Source organism: Sebastes umbrosus, chromosome 17 (assembly GCF_015220745.1).
Source record: "Sebastes umbrosus isolate fSebUmb1 chromosome 17, fSebUmb1.pri, whole genome shotgun sequence".
NCBI lineage: Eukaryota > Metazoa > Chordata > Actinopteri > Perciformes > Sebastidae > Sebastes > Sebastes umbrosus.
The window spans coordinates 13,824,184-13,851,561 of record NC_051285.1 but is presented as its reverse complement, the minus strand read 5'-3'; the positions used below and the strand labels follow the sequence as shown (position 1 = coordinate 13,851,561).

Sequence of the window (27,378 nt, the reverse complement as noted above, 5' to 3'; positions counted from 1 at the left end):
GATACCAATTTGACCAGAATGCAAATGCAGCCGTTTGGGCTTCTTTCCCACCTGCTGTGTTAAACACTATGGCTGCACAGAGCGTTACAAGGAAGCTGTGCTAGCAATGAATATGGAAAAGGATCTCATGCATCAGCCTGTCTCCAGCTGTGCATGTGCTGGATGATACGCAGGCTATACATATATATCGTGATATGAATTTCAAAAAAGGAAAAAAAGTGGAATTGTGGTATATACAAGCAGACATGCACCTAAAATTAGGCTACTACTGAATCACGTTCTTCCCTGTACATCGCTTATTATATGTGTATATTATCACACCTTTATCTCAAGAACCACACCTCATCATTCAATTTCTTCTATAAGATATAGGTAAAACACAGTCAAACATAACACATTTCTGATGGTTGAAAGTAAAGAAGACATTTCATAAACACGAAGCTGCCAGGAGGCATGTCATTATCTTGCCTTCAGTGCAAATATCAATACCAGAATTTGTTTTTCTTGCAGTCTGTTATTTGTTACGCTCCCTGTGCTTATCTTTCAGAAAGTACATTTGTACCCTTCATGAGCGGCGGTGAAGGCTGCAGACATCATGCGATCTTAGTTCAGAGCGTCACAGCCAGCAGCAGCTGATCATCTGGAGATACAATGGATTTATGTGTGAGGTCGGGCGAACCTGCTCACTTCACCACTGAGTCTCTACCGTCACACAGAGTCGCTCGCTGATGACAGAAAGAGAAAGGTGAGACCCTGAAGTATCAGAAGTGATGCTTGCTGACACCATCTGCACTACGCAGAGAGACAGATGGCGAGACAGGGAGAGAAAGTATGTATGAGTGCAAATTGTTTTCTCACGTTATTTTGGGTCTGTATAGGCGCTCAGCTGGGGTCGTGAGATCATCACAGAACGAAGCTCGAGTGATGACAATGTAAGGCTGACACGAAGCAACCTGCCCATGTACACGCCCGTAAACCTGAGAGAACATGATGCCACATCAGACCCTCCACAATGAACGTGGATACCTGAGACATTTATGTTGCCTTGAAATTTGCGAGGTGACTGAAACTGTATTTAGCTGAAATTGAATCGGTCATTGAGAGGTTGGTCGGAAAAAAAGTCAAGATTTAATTTGTATGTTAAGATTTAAATCAAAGAAGTATGATGCGTTTTAGAGTCACATTTACATTCGCTTTGCTCCTTGTTTATAGCAGAATTATTATTGGATTACTGTGTAAAGTATTAGATAAAGACCAGCCCGTTCTCATTCCCAGGGCGTTAAATACAGAGGTCTGCGTTCGATACCACCACACACGGAACCCTTTAGCGCCGGTATGAAACGCACCGGGCTTTCCATTAACTACAATGTAAACCTATCCCCAGCAACAGTAAACGCTCCAAGAAAGTGTGCCGGGAGTGACTGGGAGTGAATGGGGTGACGTAGGTTAAAGAGCGAAAGACAACAACAACAAACGGGGCTTTCATCCAGGAGACCGCTGTTCGTGTCCCGTGCGTCACCTTACAATCAGCTGTTCGTTCATGTCCCCTGTTCACAAAGTTCAGTGTCATTTTCACTGTACAAACTTGGTAGATTTAGGCCAACCATGTAGTTCTTTCCTTAACCTAACTAAGTGGTTTTGATGCAGAAAATAGCGTGACGGGCTTGACGCCAAGGGGCGGTATAGGACATTGAGTTGGGATGAGTACGTGTCAATAAAGACATATGAGTCATGGACTACATTAGACACTAGACCTACATGATTCACCTACTAAACATACTGACAACATATAAGGGGAGACACTACAGATGAATAGGTTAAAAAATTTAACAAATAGATATCACTATGAAACTTCCCCAGTTCATTATTTACATTATGACATTCTTTTGTTATAGTACAAGTTCTCTGAAATTTTAGGTTTAAATATGCAAATGAGGCATTATCTCATGCTAAGTTTTGGTGAATTTAGGAGAAATCTACAGAAAAAGTGTAGTAAAATAAACACCTAAATGTGTATTCTGGATGTTTTCTTTCCACTAGTCTGAAAGAAGAAATGGTATCGATGCAAAATAGCCCAAACTCTCAAAATTGCATGAAAAAACAATGTTTCTACCTATAGTGTCTCATGAAGTTTTTCAATAAGAACAAGGAAGGAGAGTTCAACTGTATCTGTGCTGGGAAGCAGCCTCATAAGTTGTTTGTTGTTATTGCATTTTTCTAAATTGATTCAGAATGTTTCTCGTAAGGCTCGTGTTCTTGAAACAAAGAGACGAGACAAAGTGTTTGTCTCGTCTGATAAAACAATAATAAAGATAAAACACATACTCTAAAAAGCTTCACAGTCCTTTTCATTCCATCATCTGATTGTTTTTGAGTTTTATCCACAATTTGCAATATGAATTTCTTCCATTATTTTACACCTTTTCCTTTACATTTTGGGAATAATGTTTTACACATTTGTCACTGTGTGATGCAGTAAATGGGCAGATGTACTCACATATTAAACACATTAGATGACTGTGATTGCTGCTTAGTTTCATAAAAAAATTACTTTTTTTAGTTTTTAGGTTAAATATTTCAACAATTTTAACTTTTTTTTAAGCGTTACATACACATAGCAAATCTAGTTTTCACATCACTTTTGAAAAAAGTTTCGATCACTTAAAATGAAAGTCCCCCATCAAAAGTTATTGATTAATTATGAAGCTAATACTGTAACTATAATGTAACTATATAAGTATATAATAATAATGTATAAATCCCCAAATAGCCCATGAAATAAAGAATAATCCCACATTATTCATATTCAACATTAGTTATTACTAGTTAGTCTTAGACGGATATCGCTGTTTGTTATGTGTACAGGTGTGTGTGTGTGTGTGTTAATAGTAGATATATCCCCCACTAATTGACATGTGAAAACCAGTTGGCTGCACCAGTGATGATTTCGGTGTGTCCTATTGAAAGGGGTGAATACCTTTTATAGGCACTGTATGCGTTATAATATGACATCTAATTTTACAGTATAAGATCCTCTGTCTGTGTGTTTCTATGACTATGTCTCTCTGTCAGTCTCACCAGTCTGTTTGTCCGTCCGTCACACACACTTCTGCTCCTCAGTGGTGTCGAGGTCAAAACTTCAAACACACACAATGAGGAGCAGCCAGACACACAGAAGGACACCAGCTGGTCTTTGACAGCACACGTGTTGCGTTACATGCTCTCCAACTCTCCCCGTCTCTCTCTCTCTCTCTCTCTCTTTCACTATCTCAGACCAAATTCACACTTCACATCTTCTCTGTGCAGCTCCTTCAGTCCAGCTTATTAGATGTGATAAAGGATGTTATTAATGCTGGCTGAATGGAAAATGAATATGGGACTTCAAGGCTGCCTTTTCAAACACCTCAAGACCTGCAGCAAGGTTTAAAATGAATGGCGTTCTTTATCTTGCTCTCTCCAAGTGTGCATGAGAAATAATAAAATCCTACATGCTGCTGGTTTCTAAATATCAATAAATAGACTTTAGCTTTCTTGTCTGGCATCCATACTTTTAATTTCATTGCCAAGATCTCAGATAAAAAGGTTTGGAGTGTAGCTGCAGTTAAATAACCGACGGAAGCAGCGATAACATTTTGAATAATGAATCATCTTTCATCTTAATGTATTATTCTGCAGAGTTAATGGGCTTAACGCCCTACATTATTATTATATTTAATACAATGAATACAGTGATGAAAGCCAGACAGAACTGTTTTAGTTAGAGATTAGATTGGACTGTCATCAATTAAGGGTAATATCTTTCTTTTCTGCAAAAGATTAATTGTTGTTAGTGTGCTGTAAGATGCATTAGACAACTTTAAGATGACCATGACCCAGTTACACAAAGGTTTTACTCTGGACGACATCGACAAAATCAATTTTATTACTGATTGATCTATCAACTATCTTTTTGATTAATTGAATAAATGTTTATTAGTCTACAAGCGTTCAAACAATTGGGAAAATGCTCATCACAAGTTGACATCTTCAAATAGCTTCTTGTGTCCGTCAAACAGTCCAAAACCCATATATATTCAATTGACAGAGAAAAGTAGCAAATCCTCACCTCTGAGAAGATAAAACGATCGACGTTCATCACGTGTGCTTGATAAATTATTAATCAATGATGTTGATTCATTTTCTGTAAATCAGATAATTCATTTATTGACTAATCATTTCAACAATAGTTTGATTTGATACTGTTCAGAAAACACAGTTCTGGCAGAAGACAATTGTTTCTCAAATATTAAAAGGTACAGTGTGCAGGATTTGGCGGCATCTAGCGGTGTGGTTGCAGATTGCAACCAAATGAATACCCCCTTCGCTCACTCCTCCCTTTCAAAGACTGCGGTAACGTGAGCCGCAGAGTGCAAAACACTTGGTGATGCGGTTCTCCTCGCTCAGAGGCCATCCTTACCATAATAACACTACTCTAGGAGCAACAAAACTCACAAGCGTGTTGGAGAATTACAGTGACCTTTAAACAATGTAAAGCGTGAAAGGCTCTCTCTAGAGCCAGTGTTTGGTTTGTCCGTTCTGGGAACGTACTACCGTACTACTGTAGAAATATGGTGAAGCAACATGGTGGACTCTGTGAAGAGGACCCGCTCCCTATGAAGGGCTCATCCTAAGCTAACGAAAACACAACGATTCTTAGTTTTTACTGATCATACGCTGATTAAAATATAGTTATGAATATTATATTCCATTTCTGCCATTAGATCCATCGAAATGTTACACACTGTTCCTTTAATTCTGAATTATTAAACTTACAGTAGATGTGATAATAGTTATAATACAACTGTAACACAACGGTTTTCTTTCTCATATCATAGCCGTCTTTTCAGTGGTGTGACTGGACTCCAGTGAGGCCTTCTTGTGAACACATGGAATAACAGAACGGGCACCTCTATAAGCCATGTGCTATGGCACGCAGTATCAGCTGTTGTTGACTATTAGCTTAATTCTAGGACAAATTGTCCTCAAGGGAAGGTCGCAGGGTGTGTTTTTAAAGTGAAAAAAAACAAAACAACTCCTATTATGACATTAGAATAAAAAGGCGAACAGAGTGTCAGTCAGGGTCAAAACAGCAGATCAATCAATCATCGTGTCATTTCCTCCTGTCGCTCCAATCTGACCTTTTCACAAAGTGGTGATGTTTTAAGGGGATGAATACAGCGCAGCACAACAACATCTGATGATGTTAAGTAGCGGAAGCAGCGCCAGAAGGGGAACATTTTTCTCAGAAGTGAAAAACGCCGGGACGGTCTGACTCAGGGATCCAGCGCGGACCGAGCGTCAGTCAGCTCCGTTCTCCACTGCAGGCCATTTCACAGGAAGTCACTGCCATATATGGCTGTCACAGACTATTGTGTCTGTAGCTACAAGCTCCTACTGTGCTATGCTTCCATGGCAACCAAGACGAGTCAGTCTTTTTTTTCCCTGCTCTGTCTCAGTCTCTTGTTTTCTCCCTCTCTCTCTATCTCTCTCTCACACATCAGTATACACCTTTATTCCAGACTCCGACGAGATCAGATAGCGTATGACTCACTCTCATAACCTTTTCCCCAAAGTTTCCAAGCCATCAGCATCCAGAACTTTCTCTTGTTCACCCTAGCCGTTTCTCTCCTCCCCTTGTTTTTTCCCCTGCCTCACCTTTTCTTCCTACAGCTCGACACAAAACATATAAACAACTTGTTGGTTTTCATTCTGCAATGCTGTACGGCGTGTGTCTGTGCATGCTCGTACGCTTCAACAGCAGGTGGAACGACTTCCTCTTGGGGAGTTTCTGTATGTTGCATCACCCACCAAATCATCCCCAACCCAAAAAAAGGTCTCTGCGCACTCAAATCCCAAAATAATAATAATAAGGATGAAAAGCCAAGTCTGCTGTGCATAACTAGGCATTTTTACACACAGACAGACACACTGGAGCTGCATTCAATTGTTAGTAATGAATGCTCTATTTTATTTGAGTTTTTGCTGTGCTGTTGCATCAAATGGGGTGCTTTTTTAGACACATTCATAAAAGCATCATTATCAGGCACAAACAATGCAGCCGGTAGCAGACAGTGCAAGCTCTCACCGTTTTATTACATTTCATTAGTATGGCAGGTGAAAAACGGCTTGTGGGGAGCTGCAGGATTGAGTCACCAACCCCCTTCCCCTCTTCTTCCCCTCTCATCTTCACTCCCCCTCTATTTTTTTACCTCTCTCATCCATATTTTGCCTTTTTCTCCACTCCCTTGTGAAATCATTCTCATTTGAATTCATATTCTGCATGCAACGAGACACAGCTCACACACACACACACAGTAAACACAGCCAGACACTCCGCAGAGCTCTGATATCATTGCAGTGTTTACTCATACTGTTTTCATTTGCTGCGACGCTGATTAAGTAATGAGCTAGAAAATACTAAGCAATCACACGAGATAGCGTTAGGATACAAACAACTCCCAACTGTGTCCATCAGGTCGGAGGCGACGCACACACTCCTTTGTGCACAAACACACAGATTGCAAGGATACTTAAAGGACAATGACACCATGCCAAATTCCATTAAGAAAATGGGCACCTTGAGAGGAAGAGGAGACAAGAAGAAGAAGAAGAAGAAGAAAACTTACTGGATGCAGGGGACTTGCTGCGTCCAGATTGGATGGCGATCCTGGGGGAGCCTCGGCTCAGAGTGGCAGACATCTTGCCATAGTTCACTGACTTCATCATACGACACTCTGCAAGCACGGAGAGAAAACAGGCCGATGATCATAAACCACCAATTTATGCATTCATTCAAATAATCTCCAAAAACTTCAAGTTTTCGAAAAGTCTACGATCTAATAGGGCTGTGTATTGGCAAGAATCTGGCGATACGATACGTATCATGATACAGGGGTAACGATTCAATAAATTGCTTTTTTTTTTTTTCAAAATCTAATTTTTGGAAAACTGTCATACTATAAAGACATATAAAGGTAAAAAAAGTCACTATGTGAAATGGTTACTATGGGGACTAACATCATAACACATGAATACAGTTGGATTCATTGGATCCACAAGAGTCTCAGCTTTACAGTGATACCCAATTTATGCATTTCTAACACTAATTAGGGACCCCAGTATGCAGAAATATTAAAATATATCATTTAAAATAAAATATGAAAATTACATTTGTACTGCATTAAAAAAACTGCATGAATTTTGCCCAAAACTGCATGTGATTATCATTAAGTGGGCATGTCTGTAAAGGGGAGACTCGTGGGTACCCATACAAGCCATTTTCATTCACATATCTTGAGGTCAGAGGTCAAGGAAACCCTTTGAAAATGGCCATGCAAATTTTTCCTCGCCAAAATGTTGTGTAATTTTGGAGTGTTATTTTGCCTCCTTTGCGACATGCAAGTATGACATGGTTGATACCAATGGATTCCTTAGATTTTTCTAGTTTCATGTGATGCCATTATCTTCACTCTAGCTCTCACGCTACAACCTCTGAATTCCAGAATAAGAGTCGGGTCCGCCGGCGAGCCATCAGATTTTTAAGACATTAATTAAAAATCGATTCAGCGTTTTGGAGAATCAATACTGTATTGCGAAACATAGTATTGCACTACTCATGTGTATCAATATTTTCTTACACCCTTGTGATCTAAACAAGGAAGCAATTGAACTGCTGCAAGTGAATGAAGAGAAAACTGCTGCACTCTTGCACAAAATGATGCACTGAAGGAGTGAATATTAAGTGTGACACTGTGACATGACATTGTGTTTTGTTACACACACCGGAATGAAAAGCTTTAACACAATAACGACTGAAACACGTGTGACTTCTGTTAAAATTTTATGGATTTCTATCCAACTATTGTTTTAATATGTTTGATGGATTTTGACCTTCAGTCATGCAAGAAAACACCAAACCACTAATGTACCAACACAGCTGTAATTGGTTTTACCTTCAGGTCCCCCCTGCAAAAAATGAGTTCTGACCTTCACTGGGCTCGCTTTCCAAACGCAATTATGGTGGTGTTTCAGGAGTGACAGCTCTGACTCAAGGAGGTCTGATATTTTACAGACACACACACATCCTGATAAATGAGCCATGCCACGGTACTCACACACCCTCTCGGCCTCCTTCACCCCCAAAACTTTGCTCCTCTCCTCTTCATTAACCCAGCCCCATTATAGCTCATTACCATTTTAGACCAGCGGGAAGGGGAAATTATACATACTGCCATGTGTATGTGTGTGTGTGTGTGTGTATGTGTGTGTTATTTGCTTGTGTGGCAGTCATTGTGGCCCCATGATTAATGTACAATGCGGAGTGTTAACATGATGACAGTGTGCCAGCGCTGAGGCAGAGGCGATAATTATATAGTGATGCTGAGAGGAGGCGAAGTTGTCTGCAGCTCTGACTCTGACTGTCTCTCTGTCTGCTGCGTTAGTCGCTCTGCTTTCCCGTCTGACTGTTTTCTCTGCCTCGCGCCTCGCGCCCTCTGCCTCTTGCTCTCTGTCTCCCAGGACATGAGGAGGTGTCAAATTGTGCTCTCTGTCGTCTGGGACAGAGAAAAAGAAATTGTATTAATGATAATGTGTGGACAGAAATCTGTTCATACACTGTGTGGGGGACAAAAATCAAGTCCCCACAAGGATAAGCATTTACCTTAGGGTTAAGGTTAAGACTTTTGGTGAAGTCATGGTTAACGTTGGGGCATTTAGAGGTTATTTAGAGAAAGCTTCCAGGGTTTTTTTTTTTTTTTACGTTTTTCCTCATCCGATGAGAGGGTCGTACTGCAAAGGACAGAGGGTGTTGTATCCTGTACAGATTGTAAAAGCTCCCAGAGGCAAATTTGTCATTTGTGATATTGGGCTATAAATATAAAATTGACTTGACTTCCAGCAGTCTGACTCACTGGATGTAGACTGTGGGTATGAGACTGCCATTGGCCACATGTCTCACTCGGCATTCTCATCCCCTTACGCTATCTGCACTATCTATTTTGCAACGGCACCATCGCTGCATCCTGTGCTCAGCGCCGCCTGAGATGATTGTGATTGGTTTAAAGAAATACAAACAAGCCATGGCGTTTTTTATGCCCTATACCAGAATAATAATGTGTGGAGCCAGACCTTACTTTAGCGCTCAAACAGCGCAGTGGAGATAGGTCTGGCTATGAGAGACTACCTTCCAGTGAATTAAAAAATTGATGTAAGCCAATATAACATCCTTAAAGCTGAAGTAGGCGAGATTGGAGCAAATATGATTAAAAAAAGTTATTTTTATAAAACAGTCGCTATATCGTGACAGTAGTACATGAAACAGGTAGCCTGAAAAAAATCATGTGCCTCTGTATCCTCCGGTGCTCCTAATGGCATCTGCATGATTTCACAGACCGGAGGAAAACAAGCAGTAAGAGCTGATCTGAGGTCTGCTGTCCATCTGCCATCTATGAGAGCCATTGTAAAATCTGTTGAAGGAACGGCAAGTTCCGGTCACATGACCGGAACACAGCCAATAGGAACGCTCTCTCAATGAAATGACCTGTGATTGGTCAAAGTCTCCCCTTCACAGGCTAGATTTTTTAAAAGCCTGAAAACAGAGCCATGATGAGGTGTAGAAGTCTAGTTATCTCTCACAACACTTGAATTACAATATGCTGAAAGGTTATTATGGAATTTTTGCCATATGATGCCAAAAATATACTGCCTACTGCCACTTTAATGTAAGAGTAACTTTAAGAGTTATTTTTTCAAAGAAAGAAAAGTTTTTTTTTCAAGTACGATGATGTGGCCAAAGTTAGTGTATTACAACAGCATTCAGCTTACTCAGATTCTGATGCACAGTTTTAAAAATGATAATTTCACCAAATTGACATTAAGTTTAATTAAACCAGGTTTCTCCATCCTATACTATGAAATGCTTTCATGTCCTTTGTAATGAAATAAGTAGAGGGGTCATAGCTGATGTCTCCATCTGTATTAAACTGCCTCACAGTTCCAGACATCTCAGTTTTTCCATCAAGATTTAAGTCTAAATCCCCCACTGAGAAACATCGGAGCCTAGTCTCATACAAACTGGACTAATCTTCAAACTATGAGGAGTGTTTGGATGAAGTTGCTCACTCGCCACAACTTGAAACCTCTGAACTACCTATATGAAGTAGTAAAAAACAAAGCATGTTTTAGCAACCGCACAGCCTAATTTGAGCCTTGAAAACTGATTTTGGTGTGAATTTGAAGTGAAATTCGTAGCCTGAAGCCAAATACAGAGCAAATCAGACAAGGTTATATGATATTTTGAGAAACTGAGGGCCATAAAAGACACCGGGTGTCTCTTCTCACTTCAGAAAAACACATTTGGAGGAGCCTTTGAGATGGGACAGACCTTGCCAACCAGTTATGATGTATTCTGCCATGAAATGCAGACTTTAAAGACTTTAAATGCATCAAGAAAATAATCCTTATGAACTCCAAACCAGACACAGATGCAAACAGCAGGGAAAACAGTGGACGTGCTTGCTGTACTGTTTTGGGTTTTCGCGTTCACACGTGCAGTCTGCATATACAGTCCGAACATACAGACCTTGCATACATGGGTAGATTCTTAAATTTGGCTACACGGACAGGAAAAGGGAAGTTTGAGCTTAATTTGGAGACCATAAAAGGTGTTTCACTTCTTGCCTATTCCCTGGTTACTCATGAGTGAAGAAGGTCACCAAAAAGAAACTAATGGAAGCGGCTAGTCATTATATTTTCAAATGAAAGAAGAGAAGTGGGGAAGAGAGGGAGGAAAAAAGAGAAAGAGAGACAAAAGGGGGAAGGAGGTTGAGGTTGGCGACCCAGGTGGGATGGATATTATTTAATGGATGAAAGGATACAGGGGGAAACAAATGAATTGAATAAGCCTTTGAACAAAAGCCAGTGCACACTCAGTCATGTAGGAGACAGGAAGGGAGATGAGAGGGTGAGAATACAGATGAGCACTAAATGGCAGGAGTCGTCAGACAGCGATGCAGAGGGGGGAGACAGACGGTGAAAGACAGATGGGTGAAGTGAGGACAGAACGTATCCTCCGCAGACCTCGGTGGGGAGACAGTCAGGCAGAGAAGAGGAACAATGAGGTTAGACCGTGGCTTAAGTGCAGCAGAGGATAAGAGAGGAGAGGAGGAGAGACAACGGAGCGTAATGAACTGGACAGCCTGTACAGAGCTCTGGCACCTGAACCAGGGAGATGTGTCATACCCAGGGTAGACAAGGGTTACTGTGCAACCCAAAAGACATGATGAATGGGGAAAACACCGAGAATGACAGAAAACATAATTGTTTTTTTAACAAATAAACCTGAAAGAGTATGGAAGATTTAAAATGCCTTAAATACAAATCAAACAAAAAAATAATGTGAAAAACAATACACACTGTTCAACGTATCGATTCGTATGATATCTTACGAAAACAAATAATTTTATATTCCGTGCGTTTTCCTACAAATGCCCAATGTACAATAAGAGCGAGGGGGTGCACCTGTCTAAGCCGCTGTAGTGTTTGGGCAACAAAACTACTTGGTTAGGTTTAAGAAAAGATCGTGGTTTAGGTTAGAATAGCTACGGAAATGGCGTTGTTTAAGTACAGAAGTTACATGGCAAATAAGTCAACATTTAGATTAAAATAACTACAGAAGTTGTAGTAGTAGTACTTAAAAATTAGGGCTGTCAAAGTTAACGCAATAATAACGCGTTTTAACGGCACTAATTTCTTTAAGGCATTAACAAAAATTGCGATTTTTAAGGTTGTACCGGGTTTTGTTTTAAAGCTAAACTGAAGATACTGGCATCATATGAAACTAAGAAAACTAAGGAATCCTTTGGTAACAACCATGTCATAATATCTTGTCGGAAAGGAGGTTAAATAACTCACCAAATATTTGCTAAATTTTGGTGAGGAAAAACTGGCATGGCCATTTTCAAAGGGGTCCCTTGACCTCTGACCTCAAGATATGTGAATGAAAATGAGTTATATGGGTACCCACGAGTCTCCCCTTTACAGACATGCCCACTTTATGATAATCACATTTGAGCAAGTCATAGTCAAGTCAGCACACTGACAGCTGTTGTTGCCTGTTGGGCTTGAGTTTACCATGTTATGATTTGAGCATATTTTTATGCTAAATGCAGTACCTGTGAGGGTTCCTGGACAATATTTGTTATCGTTTTGCGTTACCAATGTGTATGCATTCCACTTTATGTCCCAGCTTAATTTGTTTTCATTAAGGCATTTAAAATCTTCCATAGAAGAGAACCATATTCTGACTAATAAACACAAAGTAGGATAATGATTTGGCCTTGATATACAGTTACCATACTGTACTCAAAACCATATTTGGCTATTTTTACTACACGTCCATCAGTGTGAGACACATTCAAGGATGCCATTAAGCTCAATTCATGAATGTCTATGGGATCAAGTAGCAGCTTCCCTGAAAAGGGTTGTAGTTTCTCCATAGAGTGCTACAGGAAGGAGTCCTTAAACACAGAAATGAGTTAGCATTTTAGCACTTCCTGATCCCTCTTCTGGAAGTCAATGGGTTTTTTGAATGGGGTTTTAGTTAGATGCCTGAAAGAAGGTCTGTGGTTTTGTTCTACAATATAAAATATGTCAGCAAATATCCCATTCGTGAATTTTGAAGCTTTTATGTGTCTTAAAAAAGGCGGTTGCTAACAAGTGGCCAAATGAGACTACTAAACGCCATCATGCCAACTCATCCGCCTTTACAGCCTTGTTGTGTATACTCGCGTTCATACGACCGTGGTGTAGTTGGTCTAAAGCCTATAACGTTAGCTTTTTACTTCCGCCGATTGCATTTACACTTCAAAAATCATAAAAAATACATTGGCTTACAAATGTACGTCATCACTGCACCACTCGATTGATGATGAGGGTTTAAAAAACAGTACAGGCATCCTGACGAATACAATATAGTTGGAACTTGGAAACAGGAAGTGGAAAATGTGTCAATTACAAGAGCTACTGTAGATTCATCTTTAGAGTTTTTTTTCTCTGGTTGGACAACCTTTAAATAATTAAATTGTTTGTCCACTGCACTGAACTACGTGGCAATGTCAGACTACCAATTTGAAACTAATTATTCCCTCATTTTTAGGATTATTGAAAATGTATCACAACAGCACATATTTTATCACAATGTGATTGCACTGAATGATAAATAGCTCAACCCTAGAAAATAGCACACAAAAACAACAGAAAATGGGGGCAGGAAGGAATGGAGAAGCTAAGTGGGGAACACTGAAAAGGCAAATGTGAAATGTAAGCATGGAAATGTCGACCTACTAGAAACCTCACCACTCTCATCCAACATCAGGTCGTCTTGGTAGCGGAACTTCTCCGGTCCACACGCCACAAAGACGTCCTCATCGCCAAAGAAGTCTTGCAGACACGAGACCTGGAGACAAAGACACGCAGATGAGTATATTTTCCAAGTCAATATCCAAGTCAATTAAGCACACTTAACTCTTTTTCACTCTCACGCTTATTGACCTCTGGCAGCTGCCAAAAGCAATGCCATCTTTCTACGTTATGAACTATTTGTTGAGGGAAAGGAGAGATTCTCCCAACGAAAATTTCCCAGCTGGTCTGCAGATTTATAAGTGACAACTCTCTAGTCAGACGTTTATCTCTCTTACTTCTAGGCTACTGATACTGTGTGCATATAAAGTGCATGACACATACTAACACACTGTTGTTCACTGCACATGCCACAAAATTTCCCTTCCTGAGCTTCCGTGAAAAGGCACATGCACTGAGCCCCAGGAAACGGATAAGGAACACCAGGGGAGTCTGTTTTTGTGCGTGCTTGTTTTTTCTGTGCATGCACGCTCATTGACGCCTTTGAATATCCGTGCGCATGGCCTCACAGGTCCCCGAGCTCCAGCGCGGTGTTGTTTCTGCAATTAATCAGTCTATCAGCGACTATAATGAGACCTTGCTGACTCACTAATTTGCTGATTCGACGCAGCACGTGCACCGGACATCCAGAGCAAGTAAGTGGGGGGTCTGTTCCCTGAGGACTATAGCATCTTATGAATGGTAATGAGTAAGAAAGGGAAGAAACTAAGAGAAGAGAGGGAGAGGGCATTTATGAGCTACAGAGAGATGAAAAAGTGGTATGAGAGAGAAGGCGTGAGGCGGAGAGAAGTTTAGAGATCAGAGATTAGAGAAACCAGAGATTACTGTTGAGTAAGTACAGAGCGGACTAAATCTATACCTGACTCACAGAAAAAAAAACGCTGTCTAAATGAGTCACTGTCATTCTTTGACAGACTCATGACGAATACAAAACCTACAGTGACATGCTGACAGGTGCAGATTTTAAAAATTGGGTCACTAAACGCAACACAATAGGAACTGGATCATTAAATAAGAAAGCATTTTTGGTTAGTGTCTGCAAAATTTTAATTATATTGTCTAATTAACACATTATCATTCATAAATCTTCATCCTAACCTCTTATTATGTTCAATAGTGCTGCACATTTAATCGAAATCGCAATACGGCCTACTGCAATCGCAGGATGAGGAGGAAATGGCAGTATTTGTTAAAGGTGAAATGTGTGTCAAAATGTGATCAAATGTAATATAAATTAAATATCATGGTGGTGCAGAGATGTCCTGGCCTACACATCATATTCTACATGCTTAAGAAAACATCTTTGTTTGATCAGATTCCCACAAAAATCACACCATAATCATTTTAATATGTTTTTCAATGAAAATGAGAATAATGGTTGTAAAAATGATAATTCCCTCTAATATCGCAATTGCAATATGAGTAAAAATAATCACAATTAGATGTTTTTTCAAAATTGTGCAGCCTTAATGTTCATTCTGTCCACACAGGATGGATGTTATTGGTTTCTTTTGAAGGGGACTTATTATGCTTTTATGCTTTTTCCCTTTCCTTTAGTGTGTTATATAGTTTTTTGTGCATGTAAACGGTCTGCAAAGTTACAAAGCCCAAAGTCCAGGCCAAAGGGAGTTACTCTCCACCACAGAAACACTGCTCCTGAACTGCCTGAAACACCTTGCTTGAAGTCCTGCCTTTTCTTCCGTAACGTGGTGATGTCACCAAGTAACATATTTGCATGATACCAGCCTAGCAGCTAGTTTGTCACGCCCTCAAATAAAGCTAGTTAGAGCAGAGCTGGAGCGGAGTACGAAGAGCACGGTTCGGTTGACCAATCACAACAGAGTGGGCCAGCTGACCAATCAGAGCAGACTGGGCTTTTCGGGGCGGGGCAGGAGCTCAAACAGAGCGTTTCAGACAGAGGGTGAATAGAGGTGCTGCAGTACAGTTGGTATGAGAGAAATAAACTGTTTCTTTTAACATTAAAGCATGTAAACTTGAAATACAAGTATGCACCTGAAAATAAGCATAATAGGTCCTCTTTAATCTATAAACTCACCCTTTCTCAGCGTTAGGGTGTTTATTATGACAAATAGGCCAATAAACAAACTACTCTTCATTGTTTTCTATTTGAATTAGGCGACAGCTAATTCCATATCTGATCTAAACGCTGCATGATTTTCTCAAACAACTTTAATTACACCCCACGGGCCACCATCACATTTCAATCCCTAGCCATCAATATTCCAAATCATATTTTGGCGATAGGCAACGGAACAGTCAGAAAAGGATTTACAGGCAGACAATAGCTCATTCATCCGCTATGACAAATCTCCCAACAAAAACCTATTAGGAGCTATTACAATTTAGGCTGCATGCATGTCGAGCACCGCCTGGAGTTAGCACAGAAACACAAAGCTACCTTTATTACATTTTCATGGCAATTAACATCCAAGAATCCATTTAGATTCCTATTAGCCACCGATCAACAGCCAAAAAGAAAGTCACAGCTGATATAACAGCATTATCAACGAAATACCCAATAAACAGCGAAGAGGCCATTCTGTGTGTGTGTGTGTGTGTGAGATGGGAGTCATCCTGCTTTACCCCCCACAGTCTCTAAATGGGCCGACGGGGAGACAAAAAACAAGTTTAATCAGACACAGACCTTCTGTGGAGTATGGATCGTTTTCATTTAACTTTTCAAATCAAGGCTCGTCGTGAGTATGTGTGCGTGTCTGCGTGCATTCGGCCACTCGTCACATGGAAACGCACGTTTCTGCACGGGCACATATGGACACTTGTACGTGTGGATGCGATATTATTCTAGTTTCATAACAGAGTGCATATTGCTTTGTTCCCTGCTATCCCCCGACAGTGTGTTGGTGATTATTTCAGGGGCGAGCGGCTCCATTTCCTAACAAGATGGCTGTGATACACAGACGCTGGTGCTGTTAACATTTCCCCAGTGTGTCAGCGCTGATGGGTGGACACTTCCATCTCTAAGTGTGCATTTTTATTTTTTTTATTTCTTTATATAAATGCATATTGCTTGCTGTTGCATAGTATCTGTCTTGTCCACTGAGCACGGGACAACTTGAGCTATTACACAGAACTTGGAAAAACTGGTTTTAAATACTATACGCTCTCATTTCTTTTTGAAAACATTACACATTTATAAACATTATAATCAAGTGATTTGTGCGCATTTGTTTTTCAAATCAGAGATGAATTTCCTTTTCCCGTCATGATGTCAATGTGCACTCAGCATCAGCCTCAGGTATCCAGATGGAAAGCAGACAGCCCACGAGGCAAAATGTCAAGGGAATGAAGTAAAAAACAAATTCAATAAACGTTAGTCTAACGTAGTTTTAAAATATGTTTTCATATGTTGTCATGTATGAAAATGAACACTATAAGAGGACTACTTGATTACTATACGCAGATTATTTAAACCGCATTTGTTTAGGAAAGTTTCTGTCCCAAGCATTTTGATCCATATAAGCGATTGATCACTGTAACCGTGATCACCATGAGCAGTTTCCACTGTACCACGGTTTTGCACTCTGCGGCTCATTTTACCGCAGTTTCACAAGCGTGTCGGAGAACTATGGTGGCCTTCAGGTAACGTAAAAAGGCCAAAGCTTCTCTCTGGAGCCAGTGTTTGGTTTGTCCTTTCTGGGCTACTGTAGAAACATGGCAGACTCTGTGAAGAGGACCCGCTCCCTATTTAGATATGAAGTACTCATACTAAGCTAACGAAAACACAACGATTCTTAGTTTCAGGTGATCATACGCTAAAGAAAGCATAGTTATGAATATTATATTCCATTTCTGCTAATAGATGCCCCCCACACTGTTCCTTTAAGCTTGTGTTCTTTTGAAAAGCCCGTGCTTTTTATTCACAGCGGGATGTGTGTTTGCTGCTCTGAGTCAGTCTGACCACGTCCTCAGGCCACGGCTGCTGGAGTCAACCAAGAGGAGGCTGCTGCTGGAATGAGGCCTCTTTGAAGCTGCTCATCCCGAGATAGAAACTGCAGCACGCCAGAAATGCCGGGTAAACAGGGAGGAAAAGAGCACATGCAGAATGTACTCGGAGTGATGAGGACAGAGAATGGAACAGTCTTCATGTAGGGCAGCCTCTGAGGCCACCTTTATCAAGCTGAGGGTAAACTAATATGGAGCAACACACAAACAGATAGTGTATACTGAGAGGGGTGTGAAAAGTATGGTTGCCATGGTGATGGTGCCTTCTAGGCATCCGTGCATGGCTGGTGCGTGCCACAGACTGCACGATGTGCACACTGATAGAGAGCTCCATCATTCATATTTTATCTACTATGGGCACGATACTCTACAGAACTGTGTCATTCACACAAATCCAAGTGGCACATGGAGAAATATCTCCTGGTTAACAAAGATGATGTTGAGAAGAAGACAGATCGATCAATGAATGATGAACAGGAGAGGGAGCTGGTAAAGGTGAAAAGAGAGGGGGGGGGGAATAATGAAAAACAGTCAACGATGAAACCAACTAGCCAAATCCCCCGAGTTAGAGAGGAAACAAACAGACAGCAACAGAGGAGGAGATCTATTCCTGACTGCTGCTCTGAGCCCAACGACAAAACAAGCCGCTTTGATGTCTCTGGTGCTGCGTTCTCACAGAGAACCAGTGCCGTTACACAACACATCCACCGCTGCTGAAACAAGGACGGCAAGAAACAAACAGAGAAAACAGCCGACGGACTAAAATAAGAGGATGAAAAAAGAGCAGAGGAGTGTGTGTGGAAAATTGTCAATTTCATAACCCTGCCATCACCCCTCACACGTCTTTATTAAAGTATGAAACGGGGTCTAATATCACAGTGATCAAAGCACTTCCCCGCACTAAAAAGGATCCATAATCAACTTATTCAAGCATTATTTTGGTTTTAAACAGAATCAAGACTGCAGGAGCAAGACATGCCTGACACTATCTATCTACATTTGTTGAGGCCAGTAAAGAAAAAGGTAACGCCTGCATACTATTCCATGCCACAATATTTTTAATGACTACGTTTCAATCCTGCTTGGATCTTCGTCAGGTCAAAATGTTTGAAAAAGTGGAAACCACACCCATATTTATACCTAAGGAACACCAATAGGCAAACAAGCTCGATGATAGCAGGTGTAGTTCATCCAAAACACCAGCGTGATTAAAACATCCACAAACAATTCACAATATAAAAAAATACAAACAAACAGTAATACAAAAGCCATACTTTCTAAATGTCAAACACGTTATTTATAAACATTATGTCATATTCATCCTCACATATAAAAGAAAATCCATCACCTACATTCAAAATATCACATTAAGGTGGAGGAAAAAGGAAAGTAGACATATTTAATATTTATCATAGTTAATATGTGTACAATAATTGGGTTTTAAAAACACCTTTCTACCTTATTTAGCCAGTTACAACAACAGAGGCTTGTTTAAAAAGATATGACTTCATGACCTCTTATAAATGTGACGATTATTTCCTTCTGAAAAACTTGTTATTCAACAATATATGAATATTTCTCAGTAAACCCATTCATGTTCTCACTACGCCACCTAGTGTAGTATCACCAAACACCTACAACAGTGTCTCTCTTTCCCTTGTTTCTTCTTCTTCTCTTTCTCTGTTTCTTTGAGATTAAATATAAATCACATTTAAGAAAGAAACCACCTGGTTCTGGGCAGATAACAGTGCTGCAAGTCGTATTACTGTATTTGCACAACATTAGTGCAAAGCAAAAGGTGGATCTGAGGAACTGAGGCAGACAATCGCTGCTGCCGCCACACGGTGGCACTGTTTAATAACCACATGGTGAGGAGGGATTTACAGGCCATAGTCCTCACAACACACATTCAACTACAGAAAAGCAGCGTGGTAGACAAGTTATAATGGTGTAGACACACCAATGACCTGGGTTTAAAGTCGGGGAGATATGCATAGACAGTTGTAACGGTAAAGAGAAAACTTCTGACTCCATCCAAAACATAAAAGCTCAAATATCAACATGTGAAACACACAGGAACTTAAAACCCACATGGTTTTATTTGAGTTAACAGACCACAGCTGCAGACAGATACTAAATCTGGGTCTCTGCAGAGCGATACCTTATCTCTGTAACATCTGAGTGGCTCCTTGTTTGGTGTACGTCATGAGGGACGACTGTGGAGCTGCTGGGTAGAGTTTTAGTTTGGATGCAAAGGGACACGAGGGGAAATGTGTGGAAAGAGCTGTAAAATATACACACAATGAATATATACTGTAAGGTAATCACTATCTCTACTCACTTTTTATGAGAACACACAAACACGTGGCCCTATAGCCATACACCTAACTGTTATTTTGTAAGGACATGCACAAAGGACTATACACACTCCTGTACCCCCTTCGGATTATCCCGGTGGTACAAAACTCATAGCTTTTTGTGTTTAAACAGACCGTCTGGTTCTCTCCAGCAGCACCTGTGAATCAGACGCTGGGAACAAATGATCAATGACAACACTGCTCAATCTGCTCATTTAGATCGGCTATTTCTGTCTCCCTGTCAGATTTCAGGTCCACTTGAGGACTCATCTGTCAGCCCCTCGCTTTCCAGTAGGGGGGTTTCTGACAGCCACTGTGTGAAGACACGTGTGGTTATTATTTACCTCAAGAAAATAAGCAATAGTCAAGTTAGTTACAGTCAATGCTGAAACAACTAATCTATCAAATTATCGTTCAAGCCATTTATCAAGGTAAACATCTAAATATTTCTTGGGTCCAGCTCCTCAAATGTGAGGATTTGCTGCCTTTCTCTGTGTTAGATTGAGTATTTGGGGTTTTGGAATGTTGATTGGAAGAAAAAAAAAAGACATTTAAAGACGTCACCACTGGCAATCGGAATTTGTGATGGACATTTTCACTATTTTATAGACTAAACAACTCACTGATTAATCAAAAAATATATATATCAATTGAAAATGAAAATTATTTTTTTTTACTGCAACCATGGTTACACAATGAAAAAAATGATTTAATTTAACTGTTTTTTTTCTGATAAGAAACAGAGGCATTTCTCTGAGACTAAAACAGATGGCATATAGAGCCAGAAAAAAAAACAAAAAGAGGAAAAAGAGATTGGAGACTCAACCACTAATCTCCTGTGCCACAATAGACTCACAGTGGTTACACAGAGAGGACACGGTGAGGTCAACATTATCCTGCCCACAGAAAGACCACATTTTGGAGGGACGAGCTGTCGCTGCACTCTGCCAGTGGGAGATAAGCTCAGTGGAGCTGTCCGCGGTGCTGAATCAACTGCAGCTGGCCGGCGCGGCACGCTGAGCTGCTCTGAAACACTAACCGCAGAGAGACCGACAGAGACAGACAGATGGATACTGGGAGACAGAGTAACAGATGGGTGTATTGATACAAGATAAAGGGAGACACAGAAAGGACAAAGCATTTGTTGCAAAAATGCATGGCATCTGAGGTGAAGGACTAAAAAGGTGCAAAGGAATGGCAAAGCTATAATATCTACACAGCAGTGTGTTGGGGCTGCCAGTGTTTCAGAACTGCGTGCAGCATGTGGCCTAGGGGGTGGGACCATAATCAATATAACTACATGGGTTTGACATTCATTTACAAAGAACAGGGCGTTTTATGTTGTGGCTAAACCTGTTCTTTACCATCTTTAAATGACCGTAATCTTATAGAAATTAGCAGTGATTTGTTTGTTTTAAAACAGGTCATTATATCTACATTTACTGGGTATTGAAGTACTGTACGTTCACTGTATGATTATATTATATTGTCTTGTTTTGTATATTGTGGTGATTACATAAGTCAAATTAATGGCACATTAGGACTGCAACTAACGATTATTTTAATTTTGTATCAATTAAATCAGCAGTAGGTAGAATTGGAGCAAATACGATTAAAAAAAGCATAAAATGAGAAAGTTTGTGACCCGGCAGCCATGTTTAGATCTGTTGAGGAAATACCAAGCACCGCCCACCAGCCGGAGCAAACTTTCTCATTTTACAGCTAAACAGTACACTACAAGATGATTCTGAAAACATTTGAGGGGAGAAACAGTAACAGCATATTGATTCATATTTGATCAGCACTGCCTAGTTTGACAGTTTGATCAGAGTTTACGAGTGACCGACAGCTGCCTCCGTTGAATGAACAGCCAATAGGAACGCTCTCTCTCTGAAATGACCTGATTGGCTAAAGTCTCCCGTCACAGGCTAGATTTTTTTAAAGCCTGAAAACAGAGCCATGAGGAGTTGTAGAAGTCTAGTTTTCCCTCAGAACACCTGAATTACAATATGCTGAAAGCTTGTTATGGAATTTTTGCCCAATGATGCAAAAAATACTCTGCCTACTGCAGCTTTAATCGATTAGTTGTTTGTTCTAAAAAAATGCAGGAAATGGTGAAAAATGTCGATTAATGTTTCCCAAAGCCCGAGATAACGTCCTCAAATGTCTTGTTTTGTCTACAACTCAAATATATTCAGTTTACTGTCATAGAGGAGTAAAGAAACCAGAAAATATTCATATTTAAGAAGCTGGACTCAAAGAATTTTTTTTCCCTTTAAAATTACTCAAAACAATTAATTCTCAAAATAGTTGACGATTAATTCAATAGCTGACAACTAATCGATTACTTGTTGCAGCTCTATGGCACATGCCCACTTTTGACAGTCATTCACTGACATCCTATAGAGCCCACAGACCAATCTGACCCCAGTACAGCACTTAAAGTACGCCGTCAGCTGCTACTGGAGGCTCTGTAGAGTTAGCACAAACACATCCTTTGTCACTGTCAGGATTATAGAGCATAGCTGCAGAAAAATTCTCATCCTCACTTTCAAAATGAAACTGACAAAATGCATTTCCTTACTCTCCAGGGGGAATCTGAAATATCCCCTTGAAGGGAGACACACAAGCAGGCACAGAGCCACGCCGACTGACAGCAGGAAAGGTAGACAGAGATCGATCTGAAAGAGGCCAGAGGGAAGGATAAAACCATCTGCACCCCTGAGGGAGAATTCACACGCCGCCACATGACCTCCCGCTGCCTCAATCAGCACGCTGCGCGGAGACAACTGACAGGGGACGGGAAAGGACGGGAAGGGCCCGGATAAATTAGGGGAGTCAGAAAGAGCTAAAAAACAAATAGAGGAAAAGAGAGCAGCGGTGACATGAGGCCAATTAACTGTGCAGTGGGGCTGAGTTGGCACTGGTGTTACTGCGTTAGCCTCAAACCAGCACAGCAGACTGGCTGCTCTGTTGCATAACAACTTATGTAACAGCTTCTGCTCTCCACCGGGGGAGAGCAAACTTTCTTTTGGAGCTGTATCTGTCTTTCTCTCAGAGTGTTGGTGCATCTCCTGTGTTTGAAGGGAGCCAATCATGAAACGAATAACAAATTACGCAGCACTGTTCCCACAAGGGCATAAATCAGACGCAACACAGCATCAGCCTCAATGTCCCTATACCGTCATCCACCAGTGTTTTTAGGGGTCTCCTCATCTTAACCCCCGTCTCTCTCGTCTTGTTGTGCTGTCTTTCCTCTATCAGACTCTCTCATTCTCCTCTAACCTCATTCCTTCACTGGTTTCTTTCATCTCCCCCCTTATTGATCGCTCGTCTCCCCCCTTCAGTCTGTTGGCTTTATTCCATTTTCAAGGATGAGCGTGAATGCGTGAGCGTGTGTGTGCATACAAATATATTATGAGGGTGTTCAAGTACACAGGTTACTAGAGTGAGCATTGACAGAAGATGATGTACATAATACAGTGTGAGTGAGTGGGTGAGTGACTCTGTTTCTTAGTTTAGTAACGATTATATTAATGATCGATTATCCTGCTGATTAGCATTCAAATGCCTTGTTTTTGTCTGACAAATAGTCCAAGATCTAAAGATATATATATAAAAAAGGCAAATGTTTACATTTGACAGGCTGGAAGGAGGTAACTTTTGGCAGTTCTGGTTATAAAAATCACTTAAATGATGAACTGATTATCAAAAAAGTGGCTGATTAATTCTCTTATGATCAATTGAGGGAAGGCAAAACATACCCAAATAAATCAAACTGTTTCATCATGCAGTACATTAACTGTACATTTGAAAACTGACAAATTGGAAGTAAAATAAAGTCAGTTGACCTTTGAGTTGATATTGAGAGACAGACACAAGTAGAGGAGGTATTCATGGTTGGAAAAAAATAAAAGAATATTGTAGACTGTGGTGTGTTGGCTACATTCGCTCTGATGACAGCTCAGAAAACAAAAAATACAAAGGCCAAAGGCTGACGCCCAGCAACGTCCCAAACAGAGCAAAATAAGAAAATAGAGACAAAAGGGAGGGGTCTCTGCAGATACGGACATCTCCTTACATTTCTAGTGGGTGGCAAGTGACAACTGAGAGGGATTATTATTGTAGAAGTCTATACATTGCACACTATACCATTAAATTAACATTTTAACTAGTCAAAATGGCATTTTGTTGACACCATGTCGAAATGTCATTTCCACTAGTGAAAACTAAATTGCTACTCAGCCCTACGGAGTACGGTGCATACCTGTATTTCAGGTTTCTACTAGAACATATTTACATGCTTTAATTTTCAAAAAATGCTTAATTTTCTCATCCCTCCCGAAAAGCCTAGTCTGCTCTGATTGGCCCACTTCGTTGTGATTGATCAACCGAACCAAACTCTTCAGACGCCGCTCTAGCTCCGGTCTAACAAGCTTTGTTTGTGGGCGTGGCAAACTGGCCGCTAAGCAGGTTTTATGCAAATGTGTTATTTGGTGACATCACCACGTACTGAAGAAAAGGCGGGACTTGAATCAAGGCGTTTCAAGCAATTCAGGAGCAGTGTTTCTGTGGGGGAGAGTAACTCCCTTTGGCGTGGACTTTGTAACTTTGCAGACCTTTTACATGCACAAAAAACTACACTAAAGTAAAGGGGAAAAGCACAAAGCATCATAGGTCCTCTTTAAATGTTAAAATGGCTTGCCATAAAGTACAACATTTTTGCCTTCCAATTGGCTTGGAGAAGCATTGCTCCTTCTAATGTTTACATCCCCTCTAAGTGCTTCCCTTCTTGAGTCACGATCAGAGAAAGCCTCTGACTGTCGAGATATGTCGGTTCTGCTCTTCAAGCGACTAAAAGCACAAAGCTGGGACACAATCTTTCAAATGCAGATTCGGTTGAGGGAGATTAGAGAGTGAGTGAGTCAGGAACTGCATGAGTCAGACGGCTTGTGTGATGAAGTTGTGGTGTGACTCGGTTCTCAACCGTCTGCCAGTGCTGGAAATGTCTGCCATCAATCCTAATTTGGCAGCAGGTCCTCTGACTACAGACAGCCCCCCAATCTGCCACAGTCACTCTCTGCTGGTAAACAGACACACAAGCTAACAGACAGACAGACCAATCTGAAAACAGCACGTCCAAAAAAACAGCAGTTTAATCTTAAGATTTCTACAAGCCATTTATAATCAATGTCATTCACTGCAAATATGCCGTAAAGTAGCAAATACACTGTATACTAGGTGCATGACACACATTCACACACTCCCCCCTTCACGCACACACACCAAGCTGCGCTGTGTAGCTGTGACTCAGCAGATCAGCAGGAGCAGATGGACTTTGCTTCCCACAATCCTCCTCTGCAGAACAAAAAGTGACATCATCAACACAGTCTATCAAATGAAGATTTAAAAAACAGCTGAATGCTTTGTATATGAGCAGGACATAATCCCCTGTAATTCATAATACGCAATGTTTTCAAGTGACGTAGCACCTTCTCTACAGTCCCTGCAGAGCTGGATACCGGCCAATGAGGACAAAGGAGACCGGGAGGGAAACAAAACTAAGAAAAAGTGAGAGGCAAACTGAGAAAACGAAAAGGAGATGAAAAATGAAGCTGGGATGGCGTGGCGGGGGACAAACAGAGAGGAAAGAGGGTGAGAACGATGCCATATGTCGCAGCTCTAGGATTTGGGGGTGCATGCCGAGTGTGCTAATTAAATGAGGACTAAAGAGCCGTAAAAACAATGGCTTGTTGACAGCAAGACACAGACGGACTGAAAAGTAAAGAAAGGCGAAAGACAGAAGATAGGAGGTTAGCGTGGACAGCTGATGGACGTGAAAAGAGCAAATGTGTTGATATAGGCAGAAAACTAAACATTACATAGGAGGACGAATAATGATGCAGGTGGAGAGAGAGAGGCAGAAACAGTAATGGGTGGAGAGAAAATGAAAAGAAAACGGAAGACACAGAGAGAAGAAGGAGGCTGCAGAGAAAAACAGAAGATAAAAGGATATTAAAAGCTCTTCAGCCTTGCCAACAAGGAGAAGTACAGGCCAGCAATGCGGTTTGAGAAGTGAGAGCTGCACTGCAGATAGTGAACAAGTGGTTCATCCACACTCTCCTCCTACGTATAACCTCTATTTAACATGTGCCATTTAATTAGTGCGAAAACATGCCACAGTGTGCCATATATAACGGGTGGACAAAAAATAATGCTTGACAGAGAAGGACATTAAGTCTGAAGTGACTTGTTTACAATTAGTAATGTCCGATCACATCAAGTTGAAAGGCAAGTAACATCAACTGCAATGGCAGCCAAGTACTTCAGCGCATGAGACAACAAGCAGCTCATACAAGGTCAATTCATTAAAAAAAAAAATGTCGAGAGAAGTTTCAAAACTCCTGACATGTTCAGAAACATACTTCATATGCAGACAATATGCTCAATAAACAAGAATATGCATCTACAGCCACGCTAGCTACTCTGTGAGCATCTTAACATGGACAATGATCACATGCTGATGTTAAGAAGGTATAATGTTCAACATCTTAGTTTACTGGGTTAGCATGCTACCACGTTCCAAATAGCACTAAACACGCAGCACAACTGAGGTTGATGGGAATTTGGTCATAAACCAAAGAAAATAAAGTTCATCCAATAATTGTTGAGATATGTCCATAGACTGTATACAAGAAGTGGACGTATTCACCGTGACGTCACACATTTTGTGGACTGTCATTTTGAAGCCTCGAGTTCGGCATTTTGGGGTAGTGTCTAGAAGGGGGCCTGCAAACTGCGCAATCTGATCTGAGATCTGCAAAAACTCGCTGCCCGACGACCTATCTTAACCTTAACCATTCAAGGTCAATGCCTAACCTTTACAATCTCGCAAGAGTTTCCCCAGTGTGCTGGTTCCCTTCTAGCCACTACCGCATTTTGGCCATGGCCACCCTCTCCACACGAGATGGTGGAGTTAAGTTCAACCGAATGCTGAATAAGACATTTTTAGGCACCCAAAAAGGTTATGATTAACTTTCATGAACTGAAAACACACTGTGAAAGGGTTAAAGTTGTAAGAGGAAAATACGGACAACTCCCAGACCGGACAACGCCAAAAGTTTGAGAACCCCTAGCTTAAAGTTAAGGGTTCACCCAAATTACAAAAACACAAAAAAACAACAGCAACCTCTCTTTCCAAATACAAAGTCCTGGTAAACTGTGGAGTACCCAGGACATAATAATTAGACACAGTTCCAATGAAAAATGTTCACAAAGTTTGAGATGGTAACCCTGATGATGAGACTATTGAGTTGCATTATTGTAAGAACGAATGTTTTTAGAGCTTGAACCATACTAGAGACAAAAAGGTTAAGGTATCTCAGCCTCCGCTGCTTTCAATTTTGACCATCCTGTCTCCAGAGTACACCTGTGATCTGATTTTTAAACAAAAACTGGGCAAATAAAACCCAAACTATGCACATAGATACCACTATAGAATTAAGTAGGACAAATGTTTGGCATTTGGATGAACTGAAAGTGTTTTGTGTAGCCTAAGCCCCATATTTTTAGCATGGGCGGT

General features: G+C 40.8%; 1 protein-coding gene across 3 annotated transcripts in view; it reads right to left on the bottom strand.

Moving 5' to 3' along the window:
• dclk1a (doublecortin-like kinase 1a) overlaps positions 1 to 27,378 on the bottom strand; it is a 61,238-nt gene that overhangs the window by 24,138 nt on the left and 9,722 nt on the right. For 2 of the 3 annotated variants that reach the window (XM_037748308.1, XM_037748307.1), the window contains 2 exons: positions 13,393 to 13,492; positions 6,666 to 6,773 (listed from right to left, as the gene is read on the bottom strand). In XM_037748308.1, the coding sequence (XP_037604236.1) occupies positions 6,666 to 6,773; positions 13,393 to 13,492 (208 nt within the window). Of the gene's footprint in view, positions 1 to 6,665; positions 6,774 to 13,380; positions 13,493 to 27,378 lie in introns of all 3 variants that reach the window. The other variant, XM_037748306.1, reaches the window with a different exon arrangement.